Here is a 20649-nt window from a genome sequence, read left to right on the forward strand (position 1 = left end):
CTTAATTTTAACATTTAAATTGCTCCGTGTTCTAACAGACGCATTTGCTCTGATCGCAGTCCCCAGGATGCTGCACGCCCGTTCTGCTGAACGCTGCAGACGCGAGGGCAGCCTCACCCACGCCAGTTCTGTGTTGCAAACAAACAAAATGTTGCAAATTCCATATTTTTAAATGAACAGCGTTAAACCCCCATTTTTCTTTTAAATTCAAGAGTGGTTTAAATAGAGGGATAAATAAAGAGTAGTAAAGGACTTCTAAATAGGGAACCTTGCAATTGTGTAAAACGTACGGCGATGGGGAAGGAAGCTTCTCAGAGCTTCTATGAAAGCTTTAAAGGCAACACTGAGTTAAAATTAAAAACCCATTCAGACCAATACCCACGAACGCCACTGCACGAGGGTACGTAACAAAGAAGTCTAAACCCCAACTCTCTGAAAATAAAACCATCCACAAAGCCTTTGAGAGCAATTTTTATTAGGGTAGCAGAATGGAATTGCAGAAAGCCTATACCAGTACTCCTGGGTGTAGTTTCACCAGTACGTTGTTTTTATTTTGGATATTGAACTGCACGTTCAGAATTCAGCATGGCTTCGGGAACCGGAGAGGACAAGAGCTTGATTTCCTGAGTTAACATAGGACTTTGTAATTCAATTTTTTTTCTCCTCAGACTTCAACCGTACAGTACAATATTTGATCTCTGGCTTTTGCTTGTAGGCAGCCCTCTGAAAGCCATCGCTTAGGTTACACATCTCATAGTTTAGAGACTGAACTATGAAGAACACACAAAGAGAACCGATAGCAGCGTCCGTCTCCTACATGACCTTTACAGATGAAATCGGACTAGCCGGCACGGCGCTGCTGCGGGCCCGTACGGATCGGCCGGAGTTCCTTGAATTACGCAGCCCTTCCAGGTCCCGTTCAACGGCATCCAAGTCACACTGTTCAAATAAACGCCGTCGTTGACCCGAGAGGCTCGCAACCAGAAAGCGCGCTATGGAGTAGTAACGAGGGCGGCAAACTAGTGCTACAGTTTTAAATAAAAAGAAAGTTTAGTGAATGGCAGGTTTTGTGCCAACAGACATGATCAGAAGGTACCGTGACTCATGTGATGAAGTTATACACACTTCAGTTTGACAGATAAATTGGCATTATTTTATTATGAACCCGAGTGAGCGTGAATGAAACAAAATCAGTACCAGCTTTCTGCAAATAAAGACACAAAGATGTGAAAATTTGGTAATAGACAGTGCTCTCGCAAGCCTGGAAACACTTAGGAAATGCAAGTTTCTGTAAATAAGGTGAATGTGGTTTAACTTTATTTACCTGCCAATGAATCTGTCTAAGAACACTTAAACATAAAATTTCTTAGCTCCCTAACTTACAAAAAAAATTTACTTTCAACAGAGGTGAGGTACTGGGCTGTCATTGTTTACACTAGATCGGAAGTGAAAGCTGGATGGGAGGGATGAATAAAGAAGTAGCAAATATGCAAGACATTAAAACCCAGCGAGACCTGCTGCTCGACACACTAGTTCTGAAAGGTTGCAGAGGCTGTGCTAAAACTGAATCTGGGAGTACAGCCAGCCACCTGGGTGCGAGGGACTTCCTAATTCAACTTCCTGCACAAAGCAACACGTACTGCAGATACCTGGGAATTCTGGAGAGCCACCTGCTCAACAACATGCCCGGGTGGGACAGGCGGGGAAGAGACAGCAGCGTGACTGTATGGCAGTTTGACTGTGGAGCTACGATCACACTTTGGACCGGGGCAGACAGACAAGCAGCTGGGAGAAGAGCGGGGACACAGTAAAGGATGCTCAGCTCTGAGCAGAAAGGGCTTCCTTCAGCATGCACAGGTAGGTGTGCCCTGGAGCACAGGGAGAACAGCTCTGCCTGAGCAGGTGAGAGTGACAGAATGATACCTGAAGTACTCATTAAGCCATCTAACCTGCGTGTTTCAGAACACAGATCAGCAGTCAAAGCGTACTCCAGTACAGCTTATTGCTTAATCCTCCTCTCGTGCCCTTTTCGACAAGAACTGTACAGCAAGGGGGCTGGGAAGCGGCGCGAGTGCCATCCCATAAAGCACAGGCGCTTCTTACGCATTCTGGTGGAAAAGTGTTCTAAGATGACTAGCGGTGCTGTCAGATTTAGTACTCGAATTCAAGCTATCATTTCCAAAACACCGACTTTTACCTCAAACACAGTTTAGCACGGTGGTACCTCTTGGTCCCCAGTCTCTGAAACTCTGCTAAACGGGTTGCAATGTTGTTCTGTGCACGTTTTCCTCGCTGCTCTGCATAGGTATTAAGAACAGAAGTGACAGAAGTTTGTAATCACATTCCACTACTCATTTGCTACAGAATTTTTTTCCAAATTTTTCCAAAAGCAGGACATAAGCTGTATTTTAATTCAATGACGCACACAAAAACTTGGGTTTCCCCGTTTAATAAACATTTTGTGGTAACATCAGCCAGATTTACATAATACCTGGACATTACTTCTGATTGTTTTTGTGGGGTTGGTGTGGTTTTTGTTTATTATGTTACAAACTGAAGTTCAGGGGAACTTGCAACAAGTCCCACAAAGCACAGTGCAACATTTAGAAAGAAGAGTAAACAAAACTGCCAAACACTCAATCATTTTCTGCCAGAACTGGGATATTTTTTCCTAAGACATCAGTTTGGGGAAGGGAATAAAATTCAATGAAGAATTAAATGAACTCAAGATAGCGGGAACTGCAAGGAAAAATAAGAAATGACAGCGACAACCTTTTCAATTTAAGGGCAGAATATAAGTCTAAGATATTTTTGATAAATTCTGACAAGAAAAAGAAAACAGCATACTTTAAAGTATATTGAAGCAGTGATTTTTAAACAAAGAAAGCAGAACTAGAACATCTTAAATTTTAATCCTTTCTTTACTGGTTACCTAGCCCACTTTTGATTAAGAAAACTGTAGAAAGTTAGTAACAGCCACAAGTTTACACCGAAAGGTGGCACTTGTCAATTTTCCATAGAGTCCTGCTTTACGGGGTGTCTCAAATGCACTGCTCCGATCTTCTATCATACGTTGCTGACATCAACTGTGTCAGTTTTTAGTCCACTGGTCGCTTTTCACCATATTTCTTTGTAAACTCTTCAGCGTTCTTACAGAATTTTTTACGGTCCTTAGAGTATTCTTCAGCTAGGTCAGCCCGAAGGGGATGCTCGGGCTGTGGATCATTCACCAGTGCTATGAGGGACTGGATTACTGTCAAAAGAAGTATAAATACTGTCAGAGACCAAGATGGTTAATTTTTAAAAATCAAAACATAAGCAAAATTCCCCAGCAAGAAAAGAGCTTTAACTGCATTTAAATACCTCCCCATAAACCTAGGGTCTTTTCAAAAGCAGAGCATGAATAAGCTATAGCAATATGCCAAGATTTAGCTCAATGACCGTGACTGAATACCAGAAAATCGTATTTGTAAACAAAATCAACTTGAATAGAGACCAAAATGCACTACAGTTATCTCCCATGTAACTGGCGTCCTCTCTGAAATAGTTCCGAGGGCTAAGAAAGAAACTAAGTTCCGCAGACAAGTTGGCCTAAAAGGGATTAGGTAAAGAAGGACTTTCCATCAAGAAGCCTTTTTCCCCACCACCTGCCTCGACGGTGCGGGTGTAGCTGGGCCTGCTTTTGGAAACCGTTTTTCAGCTTTGTTGTTCTGGCTCTTACTTCCCCTCTCAACAGCAGGCCATTCCTCCCTTTATTCTGAACTGCCCAGTGCATCCACCAGTAGCGCTACACGGAGCAAAGGTGGATGAGGACTGCAAGGTGCTTGTCACCCCTCTGTTTGCAGCCCCCCGAGGAAATGTCATTCTTAGAATGACTGAACTGTACTTGACATTTGTGCAGGGAACCTCGCGTACCACGACGACATCCATTTTCCCATATCCATTCTCACCTCCGTTTAAAGCGAGACAGGTCACAACAATCGGTTCTCCTATCCATCCACAAGAAGGTACACGCGTAACCGGGCGAGGCTACAGAGCACGGGTACACAGAAAAAGCATTTCGCCGTACGACAATATTAACAATATTCCGTTTGGTGTTACTCTGGGTAGCCCAACCTTACCTCAAGCAGCACCCGCGAGCTTTTAAAGCAAGTGTAACAAAACTGTTAGCTTCGTGCATCGCACGCTCGAGCCAGCTGCCGCCTCCTGAGCCCACGCAGGCGCTGGCATCGGCCTGCGCCGCCCAGCAGCAGGGAGCTCCGCAGCGCGGCTGCGTGTTGCGCACGAGGTCAGAGCCTACAGTTCGTTCTGAAGCTGCCACTTCGCAGTTTAACTGGATTCTCCCTGGTTTTGCAGTGTCAGTTCTTACAATACTTGTCACTGCAGTAGATGCCAGAGCACCAGAGCGGCTTCTGTCCGAGCAATCTCACACGCTCATACTCTTTTCCACCCTTGCCCGACGGGAACGGATACTCAAAATCCAGAGAAGTACACCTGTCGCTGTACTGCCAAACAGCAACATTCCTTACCACAAATCAGAGTTTGAACTGCAACAAACTAAGGAACCTAGAATTGATATTCGCTTCCTTCACAGTAACTCACCAGTCCTGGACTTAGGACAACTGCCATCATATTACCGACCACCTACGAAACAAGCAATAATACTCCATGTGACCGTCCCTTTTCACTCAGTAACACGGGCTAAAACAGCGCAGAGAAAGTGTTGCTGTGTTACTAAGTTTTTTTAAATACGCAAGCCAGAAAAAACTTGGATTGTCATAACATGAGTTGCCTCAATATCCACAGCATTTAGAACTACACCAGCACCCTGTTTTAATATTAAACATAAATTAATAAAAAGTACAGCAGTAAGATGCATCTTTAGTACATAAGAGGTGAGTTAATGACTTTGGATTAACCTAATCTCTGCTTTCTCGACGCCCAACTGATCAAACCCAATCACTTTGATGCTCTACTAGTAACATTGCATCATTTCCTTGAGAAAGGCCCAAGCAGCAACAGACTGAGGTTCATTTTTCGGCACAGAAGAGCTCTGGAGACAGAGGAGCAGAGCAGACACTTAGCCAGGGCTCCAACAACACTGTTGCAGGTTCATGCAACAGAGGAGTAATAGCAGATGTCGATGCTAAAATGAGTTCTTGAAGGAAGAGTTGAAAGACAAACAGAAGACCACAGACCAGCAGAAAGTGAGAGCTCTGCAATGTTTTGGTACCCGGGATTTGTTCCAAATTCTGATTTTGAGATAGTTTTTATTCACTCTCTCAGATAAGTAGCAATTCCCGTTTTCTCAGGGAGACACTTATTTCCTGCATGCGAACAGTTGCTCCCATAGTTCCAACTGATGCCAACTTGCATTTCAAGCCAGGTGGGGATGTGTCCTTCCTTTACTCAACTAGAGAAGGCTCATCAGATTAAGACGACTGCTAAGGTGTTAACAGAAACCTTCTACGTGTAGTCTCCATTTCATCTCTCCCAAGGATCTCTCTCGTGTATAATCCAGGATAAATCAACAACAAATCATAAGATCCTCGCTGACCTGAGTTTAGCAGGTTCTTTTTGCTGCCACCTCTGCTCTCCAACATTCAACCGCTTGGGTTTTCCTGAAACGGCTACAGGAATTTTCCTGTTTTGTCTTTGGGGCAAGAACATGCAAACTGTAAGTAGTTTTTTTAGCATACAGAAGTACACAGAAAAAAGAAATCTTAATGCAGCTTTGCTTACTGTCAGGAGCACAGTTCAAGTGAAAACAACCCTAAAGAGGAGCCTGGAAGAAGGAAATACTTTCTTCTACAGAGCAAGATACTTCAGTGTCACTGAAGCTCTTGCACTGGACTAAACTGCCACTCATGTGAATTAACGTTATTAGAAAACACACCGGTTTTGCACGAATGTTTGCTCTCTCTAGATGTACAATAATAAAAGCTTAATATCAAACTAATCATCACCTGCCAGAAAACATGAAGTTCTCACCCCAGCAACAACAGAAAAAGCCTACTCCGGTCACACTCTCAGTCTACCACAGAGCCCCACGGAACTTTTTTCCTGGAAATATTTCACATCCAAAGACACTCTACACAGTAAGCCTCACAGTAGCCACTTTTAAGAACAAGTTAACTTGTGTTACGACGTCATGTTTGTTTATGCCTCCACAGACATTTCAAACCTTACGTTCAAATCACTGAACCACGTGGCAGAGATTATAAAATGTACAAAGCCATGAGGTTTTAGACCTGTTATTTCAAACATCCAGGAATGTAATGAACACTTCCGGATTATAAAGTCACTGCTTAAAAAGAAACACAAAATAACCCCCACACAAACTACCACCAGAATTTAAGTACGCCGAGGCCACTACCTTAAACAAACTCTTCCGTCACGCAGAGTTTGTGGTTTCCTGGAGGTGACGTGCCACACACCAGTGTCATCACCTTACGTTGCAACAATGAAATGACATTCCAAAAGCATTGCCACACCGCGCTCGCGTGTGATTCACGACACAAACCTTACAACAATGAATGTACCATAGGCGCAGCCACCAGCTGACAAGCTGAAGTGCCATTAGCTTTAAATTTAACACAAAGTTTCTCAATATCCAGTTCTTTCTCCCCATGGAGTCCTACCTTGGTCAGTTTTGGTTGCTGGCTTCCAGTTTTCAGCACTAATTACTGGCAGACAAACCTGCCCCTTTTCATCGATGTTAGGATGATAGATCTTTGTTTTAAATGTAATCTTAGGAGGTTTGAATGGATATTCTGCCGGGAAGTTGATTTCGATTCTGAAGGCTCCTTTATCATATGGAGGATTGTCCTGCAACAAGAAGGCAGAATGTCAGGAATCTGGCCTATTCCAACAGACACAGTTAAGAAAAAGCATGCTCTGGACTTCCAACTATCAAATGACCTCTTTTAATGGCTCTTTCTTCCAAGACACGTGGCCATGTTTATGTGTAGGGAAACATCAAAACCTATGTGGTAAGAGAGGCAATACAACCTCTACAACATTCATATTCACCCTGGAAAAAGCAGATTACCACTGTTCTGAAGCTGGCTGACATTCCTACTGGCAAGAAAGCATCCAATCCCACATTCTCCAAGCTCAAGGTCCCATCTAATAAGCAGTTTTATTTCCAACCTTGTATTTCAAAACAGCACTGCAAACCCTTTCCGAGATACAAACAGGAAGCCTGACAAGGGAAATTGGTTTCTCTAAACCTAGTTATTTTGTGTGTCTCACAACATGGTGGTACGAACAGCAAAGCAAGTTGATTTGTCAGATTTCCCCTGTACGTTCCAAGAATGTTTTTGTGCTGACTACACAAAAATCTGCTGAGCGTTCATTGGTGCTAAAGATAGATATTCACTGCGTCGGCTGATGCGGACATTCTGAATTTGTATGCAGTTTTAGCACCCACTCTTATCAGCTCATTTCTGAAGGAGCATGATGAGAGAACCATGAAATAAGCAAAGTAGTTCTTCATACTGAAACAGAAACAACAATGCCCAGAATCTCATTTAGAAAACCTGTGAGGCTATTGGTACTGCTTCGAATACTGACTGCAGAAGGAGAAAAAAATAAATCACTGCTGCATTTAAAGCTTTTGAAAATACCATTCTGCACTGAAAACAGTAACTATGGCACAGAGTCTTTCCAAACACTCTGGGAACAAGAGGCAAAGGATGAGCGCCTGCAATCAAACCCACTCCAGAAGTTAAAGGTTTAGCAATATTTGGGGGTGGGGAGTGTTCTATTAAAATATTATTCAACAGAAAAGATTTAATTTTAGTTTCATCCATATGGAGAAGTGTGGTTGTGTGTTTCTAGGAAATACAGCATAATTTTTGCTGTTAAGGGAAGAAGTAACCAGAGTGGCTTTAAAAAAAACCAAAAATCACCTTTTATCCAAGCAATCCTAAAAGCTTTGGAAGTTTAACAAATAACTTGTGGTGGTGGTGACGACTTAAGCAGTTAGTGCCCTCTCCTGCCATGGCTCGCTCGTTCTTACCTCCAGCACATGCTATAATTTGCAAGGCTGTTCAGTGAACTGATGCAGGAACTGACCTGGCTTAAAAACATCCATTTTCTGCTTGACTGTCAGTCATAATAGTTCTTTGCTATAACTCACCAATAAATTGAACCAAAAATGTACGTAAAGGGTTGCTCATGTTTTAAATAGACTAAACACAGAATATCCAAGCAATTAGTTTCCAGTAACTTGTTATATTTATTCTGACAATGGCAAGGGAGAGAGTCAGAATTATAAATGCTAAACAAACAACAAACACAACTCACATTCACCTGGAGTATTTTTGTTCCACAAAAGTTTGTCCATAGCAAGCTGCTCTGATAAGGTGATGTGAAATTCATAGTACACCAACAGTACCTCTTACAAGAGCAAGGAGCCCAGGGTAGATGAAAAGGTACACTATTTGTTTGATTTCAACATCAAAACGGGACTGTCAACATACAGTACAAAAACGACCTTATTCTATGATTTAGAGCAGCAGAAGGAGGTGACAAGCTATCTTCTGTCTGCTTCGCAACTGAGCAAACACCCTTAAAAACTAACCGTCACTCTGAGGAACAAAATACCTTACCTACAACCAAAACTTTTACAGCAGTATCTTTCACAGTAATTTTGTACTAATGCGGTTAAAAATATTAGTCTTTGTATCTTTCACACCTTCATGAAGAAGTTGACCAAAATAATGCCTAGTTATAGTTTAATAATCAGGAACTGGTTAGTCCTACTCGAGTAGGAGCTATGTGTCTTTAAACCCTAAGTAAGAACATTTTCTAAAATGGAAACAGCCTGTAAAACTGGAAAGGCAAAAACTCAGCAAAAAAACCCGAAACTTGCAACCAGCTTGTGTATTACATATTTAAGCCATCAACTCCAGCATTGCAACAGCTAAAAAAAGTTTACACACTACTCCCTGAACACGTACCACACAACACTTTATTACTCCAGGAAGTGTAGTTTCAGGGTCAAATTCCCTCTGAACTATGCGTGTAGCAAATTTAAGGCTATTTCCCTCATAACAGGGCACATTATCAACTAAAGGGCAGGTATGAAGCATAGTTCACTGCAACAACATTTAAACACGTGATGATGTGAACCTTTGCAAAACAAACACTGACACTCATACTCTGGTGAGCAGAAACTGTTAAAAATAGATGCTGTGCACCACATACTGCTAATTTTAACAGGAATAAACAAGGATTTTGGTGTTTTGCTTTTAGTCATATGTACCAACCCGATACTGCTTCGGAGTATTATCAAAGCAGCGAACTGGTACACGCAAATGACAACTATCAGAGTGGCTCATTAAAGTGTATTGTCTCAGCTCTACCAAATTTCAGTGTCAAATCCCACTTGCTTTGTTTGCAAGAGTAGCCTCAACCACTCAGAGGAATTACTTGCAGGAATATAAGCAAAGAGTAAACCAGATGCATTCTACAGTATTTAAAGTGCAGAAGCCCAGCCCTTATCTCAGCCTGTGTGACCGGAATTTGGGAAGGGTCCCCTACTAACAAAGCAGAGGCACTGCTAAAGAGATGCTTCAAAGTCTCGTAATTGAAAGACATTTACAGTGGTTGAGAGACGTTTTAGGTAGCACCTGAGGAAAAGCAGAACAGACACCCTAGTGCCACAGCTTCCATTGCTGCAGACTCAAAAGTAGCTCATGTAACAGAGGGAGCATGAGCTATGGCCATGGAACATAAAGGAGGTGAAAATCCAAGTGTCTTTCAACCAAGGAATTCAACATACTGGATTTCGTGCTTTCCCCTTAACAACAAATCCCTCTCTATTTGACTAATACAGGGGTTATCTACTTTTATTAAACATTCTCTTAAAATATGGCAGTGCTTTAAAAAAATTCAAGTGATTTCTTTTTTCTCCCCTTCCGTTAATTAATGCCTAAATAAAGAGGCTTTCTTTTAAAGAGCTCACTTATGAAAATCCAAACCGTTTCCTTGGATCAAACTTTTCCCCAATACTCAATTTCACCCTAGAATCAGATCTAGTCAACTTAAAAACTCTGTTAAGGAGTAAACAAAATATTTTATACCTCAGGCTTTTTCCTACAATAACGTAGGTTTTGTAGGTTTAGCTTAACGTAATAAACTACAAACTTCATTTGCTTCCCCCTTCCAACACCTCTCCCAAGTAACCCGGAGCCACCGCCGCATCCACCGCTCTCGCCAGCTACGGCCCCGCGAAGCGCCCAGGCAGGAATCGGTCAGAGCGGCGCAGAACCCCTTCAATTACGTATGGATTTTTCTTCACACTGGTTATAGGGAGCACCTACTAGCATTATCAGAATTCGATAAAGCAAAGCACAGAAGACAGCCAAGTATAATGAGACAGGAAGATTACACAAGACATCTTAAGAGACACAAGAATGAAATCCAGGACCACACTTCACTGCCCAGGGTATGTTTAGGATGCTGCAGTACGATCTGTAGAAACTTACACTGTATTTACAAACAGCTACCTTCTGCGCAAACCCACACTCTGAAAGCCAGGTTTTATAAGAGAGATTCTCGTCAGGGTGTAAAACTTATCTAACAGTCACCAGCAGCACTACTAAACTGTGGATTTATGAGATACAAATGATCCTCATTTTATTTTAAAGCTCATTAGAATAAGGAGTAGTCTATACTCACAGGAACAATAAGCCCTTGCCAGGTCAATAAATTAGCTTCATCAACCTGGATGTTACGGAAGTTTTTCATTCCACATTTGCGGATTTCTTCAAGCTCCTGAAAAGGAAGCAAAGTGTAAGTGTAAGTTGGTAAAGCATAAGCAGGATGTTCATATTTATTTTTCAAAATGCTTAGAGGTCAACACGGGTTCCTTTAATGTTAAACAAGCTTGAGGTTTTAGTGGTAGCAACCCACACAAATGAAGAAAATTTTGCAACTGTGAGAAGTAAGATTCTGAGACAAGGTATTAAAAACATTTTTTGGTATGTCACAAAAATATGAACATACCTTGTTATTACCATCATGACAGACACATGAAGTAGAAGCATTTAAAAAGTACATTTAAAAATGTTTTTATCTCAAATGCAAATCAGTGCCTTCGGTAACAAACAGACTGTTGATAACTCTGCGAAGCGCAGAAAGTGCATGGTAGGGCTTATCTGAAGGGAAATAGTGATTTGGACAAATTATTTCAAAACCGTTTTAAACACAGATAAGGTCCCTGAACAGGCCAATCATTTCAACTGAAAGTCAACAAATTCCTGCATTACCAACTTAAATTGATGCAAGCCCAGAAAAATATCAATCTAAGCCAAACCAGCCTTTCTTAGACCAATAACTTGAGAAGATACAGATTCATCTCTGTTTTGTACCTCACAGTTAACAGTATACATTAAGATACCTTGCTCAAGAGGACTACAGCTATAGAGAGGTATCTTTCTGCGCCAATCACCAGTCAAACCATTTCTGACCAGGTAGTGATGCAGGTATCATCAGAACAAGTGTTTAGGCATTTTAGTATTTAGAACTCCGTATAAGCCCTGGTGTAGCAACTGCTCCCTGGAACAGCACAGCGCTTTGAGCGGCTCGCTCCGCACACGCACAGAGCTGCGAGGTCCCGGCAAACCACCGCTCCACAGCACATAGGAGGGATAAATCCCATTCCACACTAGATGCAACATATCAAACATTGGGAACAAAATAAGCTGATTAACCAGCATGTAGTTCAGCATGAATAAACAGGCATCACAAGCACCTTCACTCTGAAGCAAGGAAAAAAAACTGTCTAACCCCATTTTCCTAGTTACTGCATTAAAAACGTTACACGTACAAGGGAAGTCTCCCCATAATGTCCCAGTGGGAGCGTGGCTTCCCTGCAGAAGCTTTCATCCCAGGTTCAGCTGATAGCATTACACAGCTTCTGGCCCAGACACACAAAAAGGGAGGGCTACGACTCTACGATTCAGGTATGTTATTAAGCTAATAAAACAAATTAGAAAAGCATGGCTTCACATTACTGGAAAATTAAACACCTACATTTTATAATTAGATTCAGGTAAAAAATTCGATGCCGAATTAAGAAATGCAAGAATCCCGTACAGAGATCATTACAAAATTGTAAAACTTTGTATGAAGGCAAAGAAAAGTTTAAAACAAATACGCAAATTGCTCCCCATTTTCCCTCAAGCCCACCACATGAGAGAGGGGATTAAGCAGCCTAGAAGACACTAGTGAACTAGCAGAAAATGATTCAGGACATCTTCCTCTTTAGACTGATATGCGAAGCCTTTGCAGGAATTCAGTTTCAAAACCAAAAAGGTGGTAAATCACTGCAGTGTATCAGGACTATATGCTGTGCTTCTCCTGCTGCTGCCTCAGGTCCTGCTGTAGCAGCTGACAGCCGAAAAAGCGAATAGATGGGGATAAGGCAGGCAATTCTTCTCCTCACACACAGGCGTGACTGCGGGGGTCACGGGGAATCAAGCCTACCTTAGCAGAGGACTTGCCTGGACCATGCGCTTCAGACGGGTTCCAATTTACACAATAAGTTATTTTTCTTATACTAGAAGTGTTTCAGGTTTTATACTCCACTGCAAATGAGTCAATTCCATGTTAGATCTATTTACAAACAGCTTTTCTTTCACACTACTATCCCCACAAATACAATGCAATACTACACTTGGAAGTCAGGCTTTCGGTGTCTAGTGCATCAGGAGCATTAGGAGATTCAGCATTCACAACTTGTGGGTTGGAGAGGGGTGCGTTGTTTGGTTTTGGGCCCCCCCCCCCCCCCCCCCCCCCCCCCCAAAACCCAGCCAAAACCCATAATAAAGACCTAACTGCCTCAGACACAGAGGCAGATGCAGCTACAGTGTAAACCTACTGTTAAAAAAGCAAATGAGCTGCTAAATACTTTCGAACAGCACAGATTAGAAGTTAATACTGCATTTAACTTGAGCAACTCCAAGGGGACAAAAGTTACTTTATGAGGTAAAAGGATATAGTCCAGATATTTATTTCAAAATAATACTTAAGAGTCTAGGCAGACAGTAAATAGATTAATTCCTTTTCTTGTCCTCCTCCCCTTAATTTTGTCAAGTAACATAATTAAAGGAGCACAGGAGGAGCGTAACTAAAGGTTGGAAGACTGCAGTAAGAATTTCAATCAGTCTCCCATTCCCCACACTGTTATCAACCTTGCACGTGACCTTGCTGCACCGGTTCCCCCATCTGTAAAACAGAAATGCCGTCTTACTTCACAGGCTCTCTTGAGACGTGATGTTTGTAGTTTGGATATGTTCGGGGGGAGTGTTACATACAGCACACGAAACGGAGAAAACCGTTTCAGAGGTGATAGCTGATCCTCAGGTATAATGCTGAAGGTAGTCATGAAAGTACATACTCCCTCTCATATATAATCAATAAGGAGTTACGATTTTGATTTTCAATATTGTGTAATAATTTGTGCTGTTCAAAGCAAAAATTAAATGTTTGACATTAAAAAGAAAAGAAAGTGGCATCAGCTTAAACTGTAGTAAGTATTTTTAACTGCAACTCTTACCCATGCCTCTTTCAAGTTCTGGGACTTCTCAAAAAAAAACCAAACAAGCCAGACTGGAAAATGCAGGGAAGAAACACTAGTAAGAACGTCACCCGGGAATATAGGAATAAGTGTAAAAGCTCACACTGACTTCAGTAACTTCTGCATCAAGTCCAAAATGCTGTTAAATACACGAAGAAGTAGTCTACTGAAATAACTCTTAACCATGTCTCTCTACTGTTTACAGTTGATGTTTACCTATCTATAAATACAGTCTCTAAGAGAAGCGTGACAAAGTTAAACAGGGTCCAAGACACTGATAAGGAACTGGCCAGTTTTACTTTCTGAATCTCGTAGAGTACAGAGAAGCATTAAAGGACCTTAAAATCAAATTTTGTTTAAAGAAACCCAAACTAACACAAACCCAACCAAAATCCAAACAAATTCTAGCTCTTATAAGAACTATTATTACGTTTCCCCTGCAACATTACAGAATCCCAGCACGGTAGGGGCTGGCAGGGCCCCCTGGAGCTCACCCCATCCCACCCCTGCGTGAGCAGGCACCCCCAGAGCAGGGGCACAGGGCCGCGTCCAGGCGGGGGGTGAATGTCTCCAGGGAAGGGACCCCACAGCCTCTCTGGGCAGCCTGTGCCCCTGCTCTGGCACCCGCACAGGGAAGGGGTTTGGCCTCATGTTCAGGGGGAGCTTCCCGTGTTCCAGCTTGTGCCCGTGGCCCCTTGGCCTGGCGTTGGGCACCACTGAAAAGAGCCCGGCCCCATCCCCCTGACACCCGCCCTTCAGATATTTACAGGTATTGATAAAATCCCCCCTCAGCCTTCTCTTCTCTTACAACCCTGTATATTCACATATCTTTTACTTACTGAGTAAAGCTACTTATTGGCAAACTATTTTCATTTGAATAAAAATCCTTTTGTCAATTCTCAGTTTCAAAAGGGGAAAATGAATCAGTGTTCCCGCTTCTGCGTAAGGACAGTCATACGTTGCTCAAAGCCACATTTCCCGTTACTGACAACCGGTGCTTGGGTCAATTTACAATTGTTTTTCAAATACCAAAGCTGTTTAAAACCCCTTTGCTTGGAAGGGCCTTGGTGTTTACAAGACCACAGCATCCTGGAGATTGCAGGCCATCTGCAGCAGGTACCTGGGTGTGGCCTTGTTTGCATTTTATCATCGAGTTCAACAGTTGCATAAACGTTTGACTATGCAATTATGGAAACAGAGTAAAACCAGTAAGATTAAAATAATTGCCTATGTACCTCACTTTGTATGCGAAGTGTTATTTACTCTTTAAATCTGTTTTCAGTTTTTAATACTAAAAATACTTGTGATCATCTAAAATCCAGGAAACAAAAGCACGGATCTTACAGACACCTTCGCTCGACCCTGTCGCAGATAACGCAGAAGGGAGTCGCTCCACGCGTGGGACAGGACGCCCTTCTCACACACTCCCGAGACGCCCGCCGAAGGTGCGCCTCAGTGCCGGGTGTTGCTGCACCACCCAGTACGTACCGACCGCCCGGCGCCCGGGCAGCCTTCCCTCTGCCGCCACCCGCTGCCTCTCCGCGTAGCGTTTAGCTGCGGATCTCGCGTGGAAACCCCTTGTTTCACATTAGCGGGGGGCAACTGTGGAAAGCATTTCATTGCTATCTCTGGCACCTCTCGGGGATCTATGCTCCCGACAGTACATCTCTGGACACAACTTGCTTTTTTACGAGAAAGGGTCATGGAGCAAAGTAGCTGCCTTAAGAGAAGCCTTAGATCCTTTCCTAAATATATTTGCCTGTTTTTACCCTGAGAGATCGTCCATAACGACATATCCTTGACAAAGACTGCTTTATTCCCACCTCTCACATTTCATGAGGAGTCAAGATCTGGCAAGTGTGGCTCTTTGAAGAGGTGTAGTGGTGGCTCATAGATCAAAACTCCACCTCAGCTGTCGCTGAAATATGATTCATTAGCTATGTTTACTTCACTTTTTTGCTAACCTAGGTGTGCTCCTGGGAAGGGCACACCTCCGCTGATTGTTTGTAAATCAGTAGAGAAAACTTCAATTAGAGTATTTGACGGTACCAAGCTCTGCAAAAACAGGCCATAAATAAGGTCTTTGCCCTAGGAAATATAATTTGCTCCAACAGAGCCGGAGATAAGACAATCTTATTCTTGTTATAACTTGACTAAATGTTTAAAATTGAACTGTACAAGTACAATGGCAAAATTTGTAATACTTCTTTCACATGGACGTGTTTGAACTGAAGGATACAAACGGCTTCCACAGCCTGAAAAGGACACCCATTTCTACCCAGAAGGTGGAAACTAGACTTGTACTCCCAGTTTTCTACAGGCAGACAACACATTATTATGAACTTACTACATCCAGGCTCTTTAAGCCACTGTGATTAATATGAGTAACTATGATGCATGACATGAGTCCAGAAAAAATGCAGTACTTCAAAATGTTGGCAAGACCTTAAAATAAAGCAATTCCCATTTCCTTATCTGACCTATAAAAGGTTCAGAGATTATTCTCAGTTCCCAAAGAGAAACTTGATATTCAGCTCAAAGACAAGACAGTTTATGCTTATCCTAAATTATTTTAAACATAATTGAGTGACACACTGAAAAACTCTATTTCCTTTAGTTATAATCACTCATCATTCTACAGCCCCGAGAAAGGCACATCACAGACCCGTCCATGTTGCAAAACTTGAAGAGTGAAAGACTTTTCAAAGTGGATCTGTGAATTTGGAACTTAAATAATGATATTAGGTTGATACACATGTGAGCTTGGACCTTCAGAACATCAGGCTGCAGCAAGCCGGATTGCATCATCTGTACAGAAGCTCTACCTTGCTCCTACCAAGATGCATGGCAAAACTCAACGCCAGCTGGGCGGACTCGGCTCGCCGAAAGGCAGGAAGGTAACCGCTTATTTAGTAGCCTTTACAAGCCGTGTGATAGAGCATCTCGCAGCTCTTGAACTGGCATAAAACACGCACAGCCCACAAACATCAGGCAATAAAAATGAAAGTAAAAATGTAAGAGGGAAGTTATCAATGTCTCCTTCCTTCCTACACCACTCCCTCTGAAAAGCAACTGCCACACCATTTTTCTAGAAAAAGAGGTCACGTTGTCAAATACCATTTTTACGTCATTTTAGTGAAAGACTAAAGTATTAACTAACACTTTAGAAGTATAGTGGAGCCGGTGGGGGGGCTGAAAAGCAAGAGGCACTGCAGATATTAAGGACAATTTTTCATGCCTTTCAGATTTTTATGTTCTGTTTTTAATTTAAAAAGAAAAAATAATTAGAAATATATTGTTTTCCTACCAGAGTAGTAGTGATGTGCTTTTGAACGATTAATGGATTTTTTCCAGAACAGGCAGAAAAGCTGCCTTACAAAACGATAAAATCAAGTGGTTGTTTACTACATGAAACTAAAGGGAACCTTATTTGAGTATAAAGCAACAGCCATATTATGACACTAAAGCTGTGACAAAACATAACTGCTGTCAAAAATGAAATAAAAAAATTAATGCCATCTCATGACAATCCTTAAGGACAATTAAGGTTTACGCCTACTGATTTGATATACCTGAATGACTCTGCACACAATGTATTAACTATTTAACTCTTAATCACACCATAACGCATTTAAAACAACACCACCAGCCTTATGAAAGCACTGCTGAGCTACTGGTTTCTCCAAAAATGACTGAGTTACAATGGTTAATTAGATATCGGCACAATTAAGGAAACGCAACTTCAAAGCCTGCCATCTACACATGCCGGTGAAACCCCAGCCCTATTAGGCGTCTGTGTCCTTGAAGCCAGGTGCAAATCCAATACCAAAACACTCAGTTTAACAGAATCGCCCACATATCCGTCAAATCCTAGCACACGGGTACGTTGCGCCCCACAGGGACAGGTTTTTTAACGAGGCTAAAACATTGCCTGACAGTTACAGGGTCTTTCCCCGACATTTCACAGGGCTCATTGATTTACGTTACAGGCACTTTAGATGCAAATACTGCAGGGTATTGCCATTGCATTTTACAGATGACTAAATTTTACGCCACTACGTATGCGCATCCTAGACAAACCCCACCGCGTACGGTTTGCAATGTTAGCTGGCAATTATACCCAACACACAAGAACTCGCATGCTTTGGGGGCAACGGTTATCCTTTTCTTTCTCACAAGTACCTTCCTCCTCAAGCAAAACGTGAGCAAGGCAATGCCGATACCGGTAATGAGCAAGGTAAGCCGGTAACCGATACCCGCTCCTGGTTAAAACCCAGCGGCGGCCGGGTTTACAAGTACCGTCCGCGCTCCAAAACTTCTGAGCCCGGGTCCGCGTTTCAGAGCGAGAACCCTCCTACTCACGCGAGGAAGGGGCTCCCCTCCGGAACAGCGGCAGCGCGACGCTTCGTCCCCGGGCGCCTGGGGGAGGCTCCGCGCCGCGGGCGGGCGGGGAGCCCCCAGCGGGGTGGGGGGGCGCTTCCCCGCCGAGCCCCCCACCGCCGCGGGCAGGGCCGCACCGCGCCGCGGCCGCCCCGGGGATCGCCCCGACGGCGGGCGGGGGCCGGGGCGTCCCGGCAGCCGCGCTTCCTTCCCCCCGGCGCCTTCCTCTTTGCTTAGTCACCGCGGGAGCCCCCCGGGGCAGGGGGACGGGGCGGCCCGCGGCGGCCCGCCGAGCGCCCCCGCCCCGCGCCGGGCGGCGGCCGGGGCCTGCGGAGCGCTGCCGGGGCGCCGGGGCGGCGGCGGGGAAGGCGGCGCGGCCCCTCACGGCCGCGGCCTAGGTGCCGGCTGGCTCCCGCGCCGGCCGCTCCAGCCCGGCGTGCCGCCCAGGGGAGGGGGCCGGGCCGCGGCCGCGGCGGCGTCCCCCCCCCCTCCGCCGCCGGAGAGCCGCCGGAGCGCCGCCGGGTCGGAGCGGAGTGCCCGCCCGCCGGCCCTGCCCGCCGCGGCGCTGCCCGTTACCTTCATCAGCCTCCTGCTGGCCGCCATCTTGGTTCTGCTGCTGCCGCCCCACAATGCATGGCGGCGGCGGGCAGGGCGCTAAAGCCCTGCGCTTCCTGGGGCGGGGGCGGGCCGGGCCGGCGGCGCTCGGCTCGGCTCGGCTCGGCAAGGCTCGGCTCGGCTCGGCAGGGCTCGGCTCCACGCCCCGCCCCGCCCCGCCCCGCGCGCCCGCCCCGCCCCGCCCCGCCGGCCGCAGCGCGGCCCCCTCAGAGCCGGGCAGCCGCGGGCGCGGGCCGCCGCTCGCCCCCCGCGCCGGGGCAGCCCGCCCGGGGAGGCCGGCCGCCTGCCCGCCCGCCTCCGGTGTCCCTGAAGGCTTTTGTCCGAGCGTGGTTTCTAAGCACCGATCAATGCTTTAAAATGCCGGTGCGGCTTCTTGCATCCACCGCGCATCGCGCCGCGTTGAGCGTCGTCTCCCCTGTGGCGAGGGAGACAACGGCCCGTAGGCACGGGTTTTATCAAAGAAGCCCGCGTCACGCTCGGAGCCCTTCCCAAACTTTATTTCTCAGTTTCTTAAACTGCTCTGGAGAGAGGGGCGTTTCCAGAAGAGGTGCCTGACCCACGGGACCCCCAGACGCGCTGGGCCGGCCCTGCCGCGATCGCGAGCAAAGCTCGCTGTGGAGGAGGAGGTGGCGTCGCTCTCAGCAGTCATCAAGACGGCAATTTGCCGTGTGCTTCCCAGCTCTTCAATGGAGCTCTGATCGTAACTGCTCTGGAGAGCAGCTGGCCTCTAGCAACCACCCTAGGAGCAGTGCGGTTGTCTAACCATAGGCATCCAGCCAGCATTCAGGTGCCTGAGGGTATCCAAGATGCAGGGCTAGCAGATACGGCGTGGGACACAAGTTACCATGCGATATGACGTCCCAAATGCCACCAGACACCTGTGTCCAGGCACCTGACCTGCTCCCTAAAACATGCTCTGCTGACCCAGCGCGCTCAGGAATTGCCCCAAGACCTGCTCTGCCCATGCACGGCCTTATTTCCCCTTTCCGCCTCCCTCGTGTAGGTTGATGTCCTCGCTTGATCCAACACCTGTTCTATGGAAAAGCTGCTTCCGTTACCTGAAACAGTTCTAAGCTCTGAAACAAGCTTTACAGGCTCAGACAACCTGAAAAAGGAAATGCTGTGGTTATTGCGAGAGGCTTTCAATAACTTGTAAAAATGCAACGAAAGTTGTTAAATCTGACGCACAGGACTCTAGTATGCCATCTTGAAATTATTCCCTGAACAGCTATTTGATAATCAATATTTTGCATTAATATAGTGCTTATTGCCCCAAAACTCACCTAACATTTGTTAATGAGGTAAGCTATACAGCACCTACAGGAACCAACTTCATACTCACCTACTTCATATGGGTATTATTAAATAGCTTGCAAATAAGTATGATCTTGAAAGATGTTTAATATTATGCTAGCTTTATTCTATTAGATATTTAGAGAGTATCGCATCCATTTTACTCAAGGGAAATGGAGCCAGAGGAAACGGAAAATGGGAGAGGCAGGCCCTCCTGGGGAAGTGGCAGAGAGCTGCGAGGCAAGCGTGTGCTGGCGGGCTGGAGAAGCTACACACGTGCCAGGCAGGTACCCGCTATGCGAAAACAGAAGCTGCGGAGCCTCGGAGGATTCGTGGTGTGCTGCTGAAGTGGGATGCCGGTGGTGAAGGTTTAAAAATGCTGACATCTGATACAAGGCTAGTTCAGATTATAGGCTTCTGAAATTTAGAAATACCTGATACCATGGTAACTTGGAAGAACAGCTCTTACAACCTATTTTCCAGATGTCTACAAATATGAGAAACAAGCTGCTTCAGATATTAACTTGATTTCTTCATTTGCCAAAACTCTGTTGATACCTTCATCTCCTTTTATTTGACTACATAATTTTCTAAGACTACCATATGTCTTGGAGTATTCTCTAAACATTTTCTCCTCAAAATACAGTTATTCATGCCCTCGCCTGTGCCTGCACTGAGACGCATAGTTGCCACACGCGAAAGACAATACTAGAAGACCCACAGGGAATTCTGAATTTACTATCTGTAAACTAGCTTGTAAGAGCGTGTCA

At 44.8% G+C, this 20649-nt stretch overlaps 1 protein-coding gene across 1 annotated transcript; it reads right to left on the minus strand.

Annotated features, from left to right (window-relative positions):
* Positions 1–2433: 2433 nt before the first annotated feature.
* Positions 2434–18684, minus strand: UBE2L3 (ubiquitin conjugating enzyme E2 L3). Its single transcript, XM_064466599.1, has 4 exons — positions 18548–18684; positions 10690–10785; positions 6642–6828; positions 2434–3253 (listed from the first exon to the last, which is right to left on the minus strand). Exons 1-4 carry the CDS (start codon positions 18572–18574, stop codon positions 3099–3101), a joined length of 465 nt encoding a protein of 154 aa, XP_064322669.1. The 5' UTR covers positions 18575–18684; the 3' UTR covers positions 2434–3098.
* Between the last annotated feature and the right edge of the window lie 1965 nt (positions 18685–20649).

Source organism: Phalacrocorax carbo, chromosome 15 (genome assembly GCF_963921805.1).
Source record: "Phalacrocorax carbo chromosome 15, bPhaCar2.1, whole genome shotgun sequence".
Lineage (NCBI taxonomy): Eukaryota > Metazoa > Chordata > Aves > Suliformes > Phalacrocoracidae > Phalacrocorax > Phalacrocorax carbo.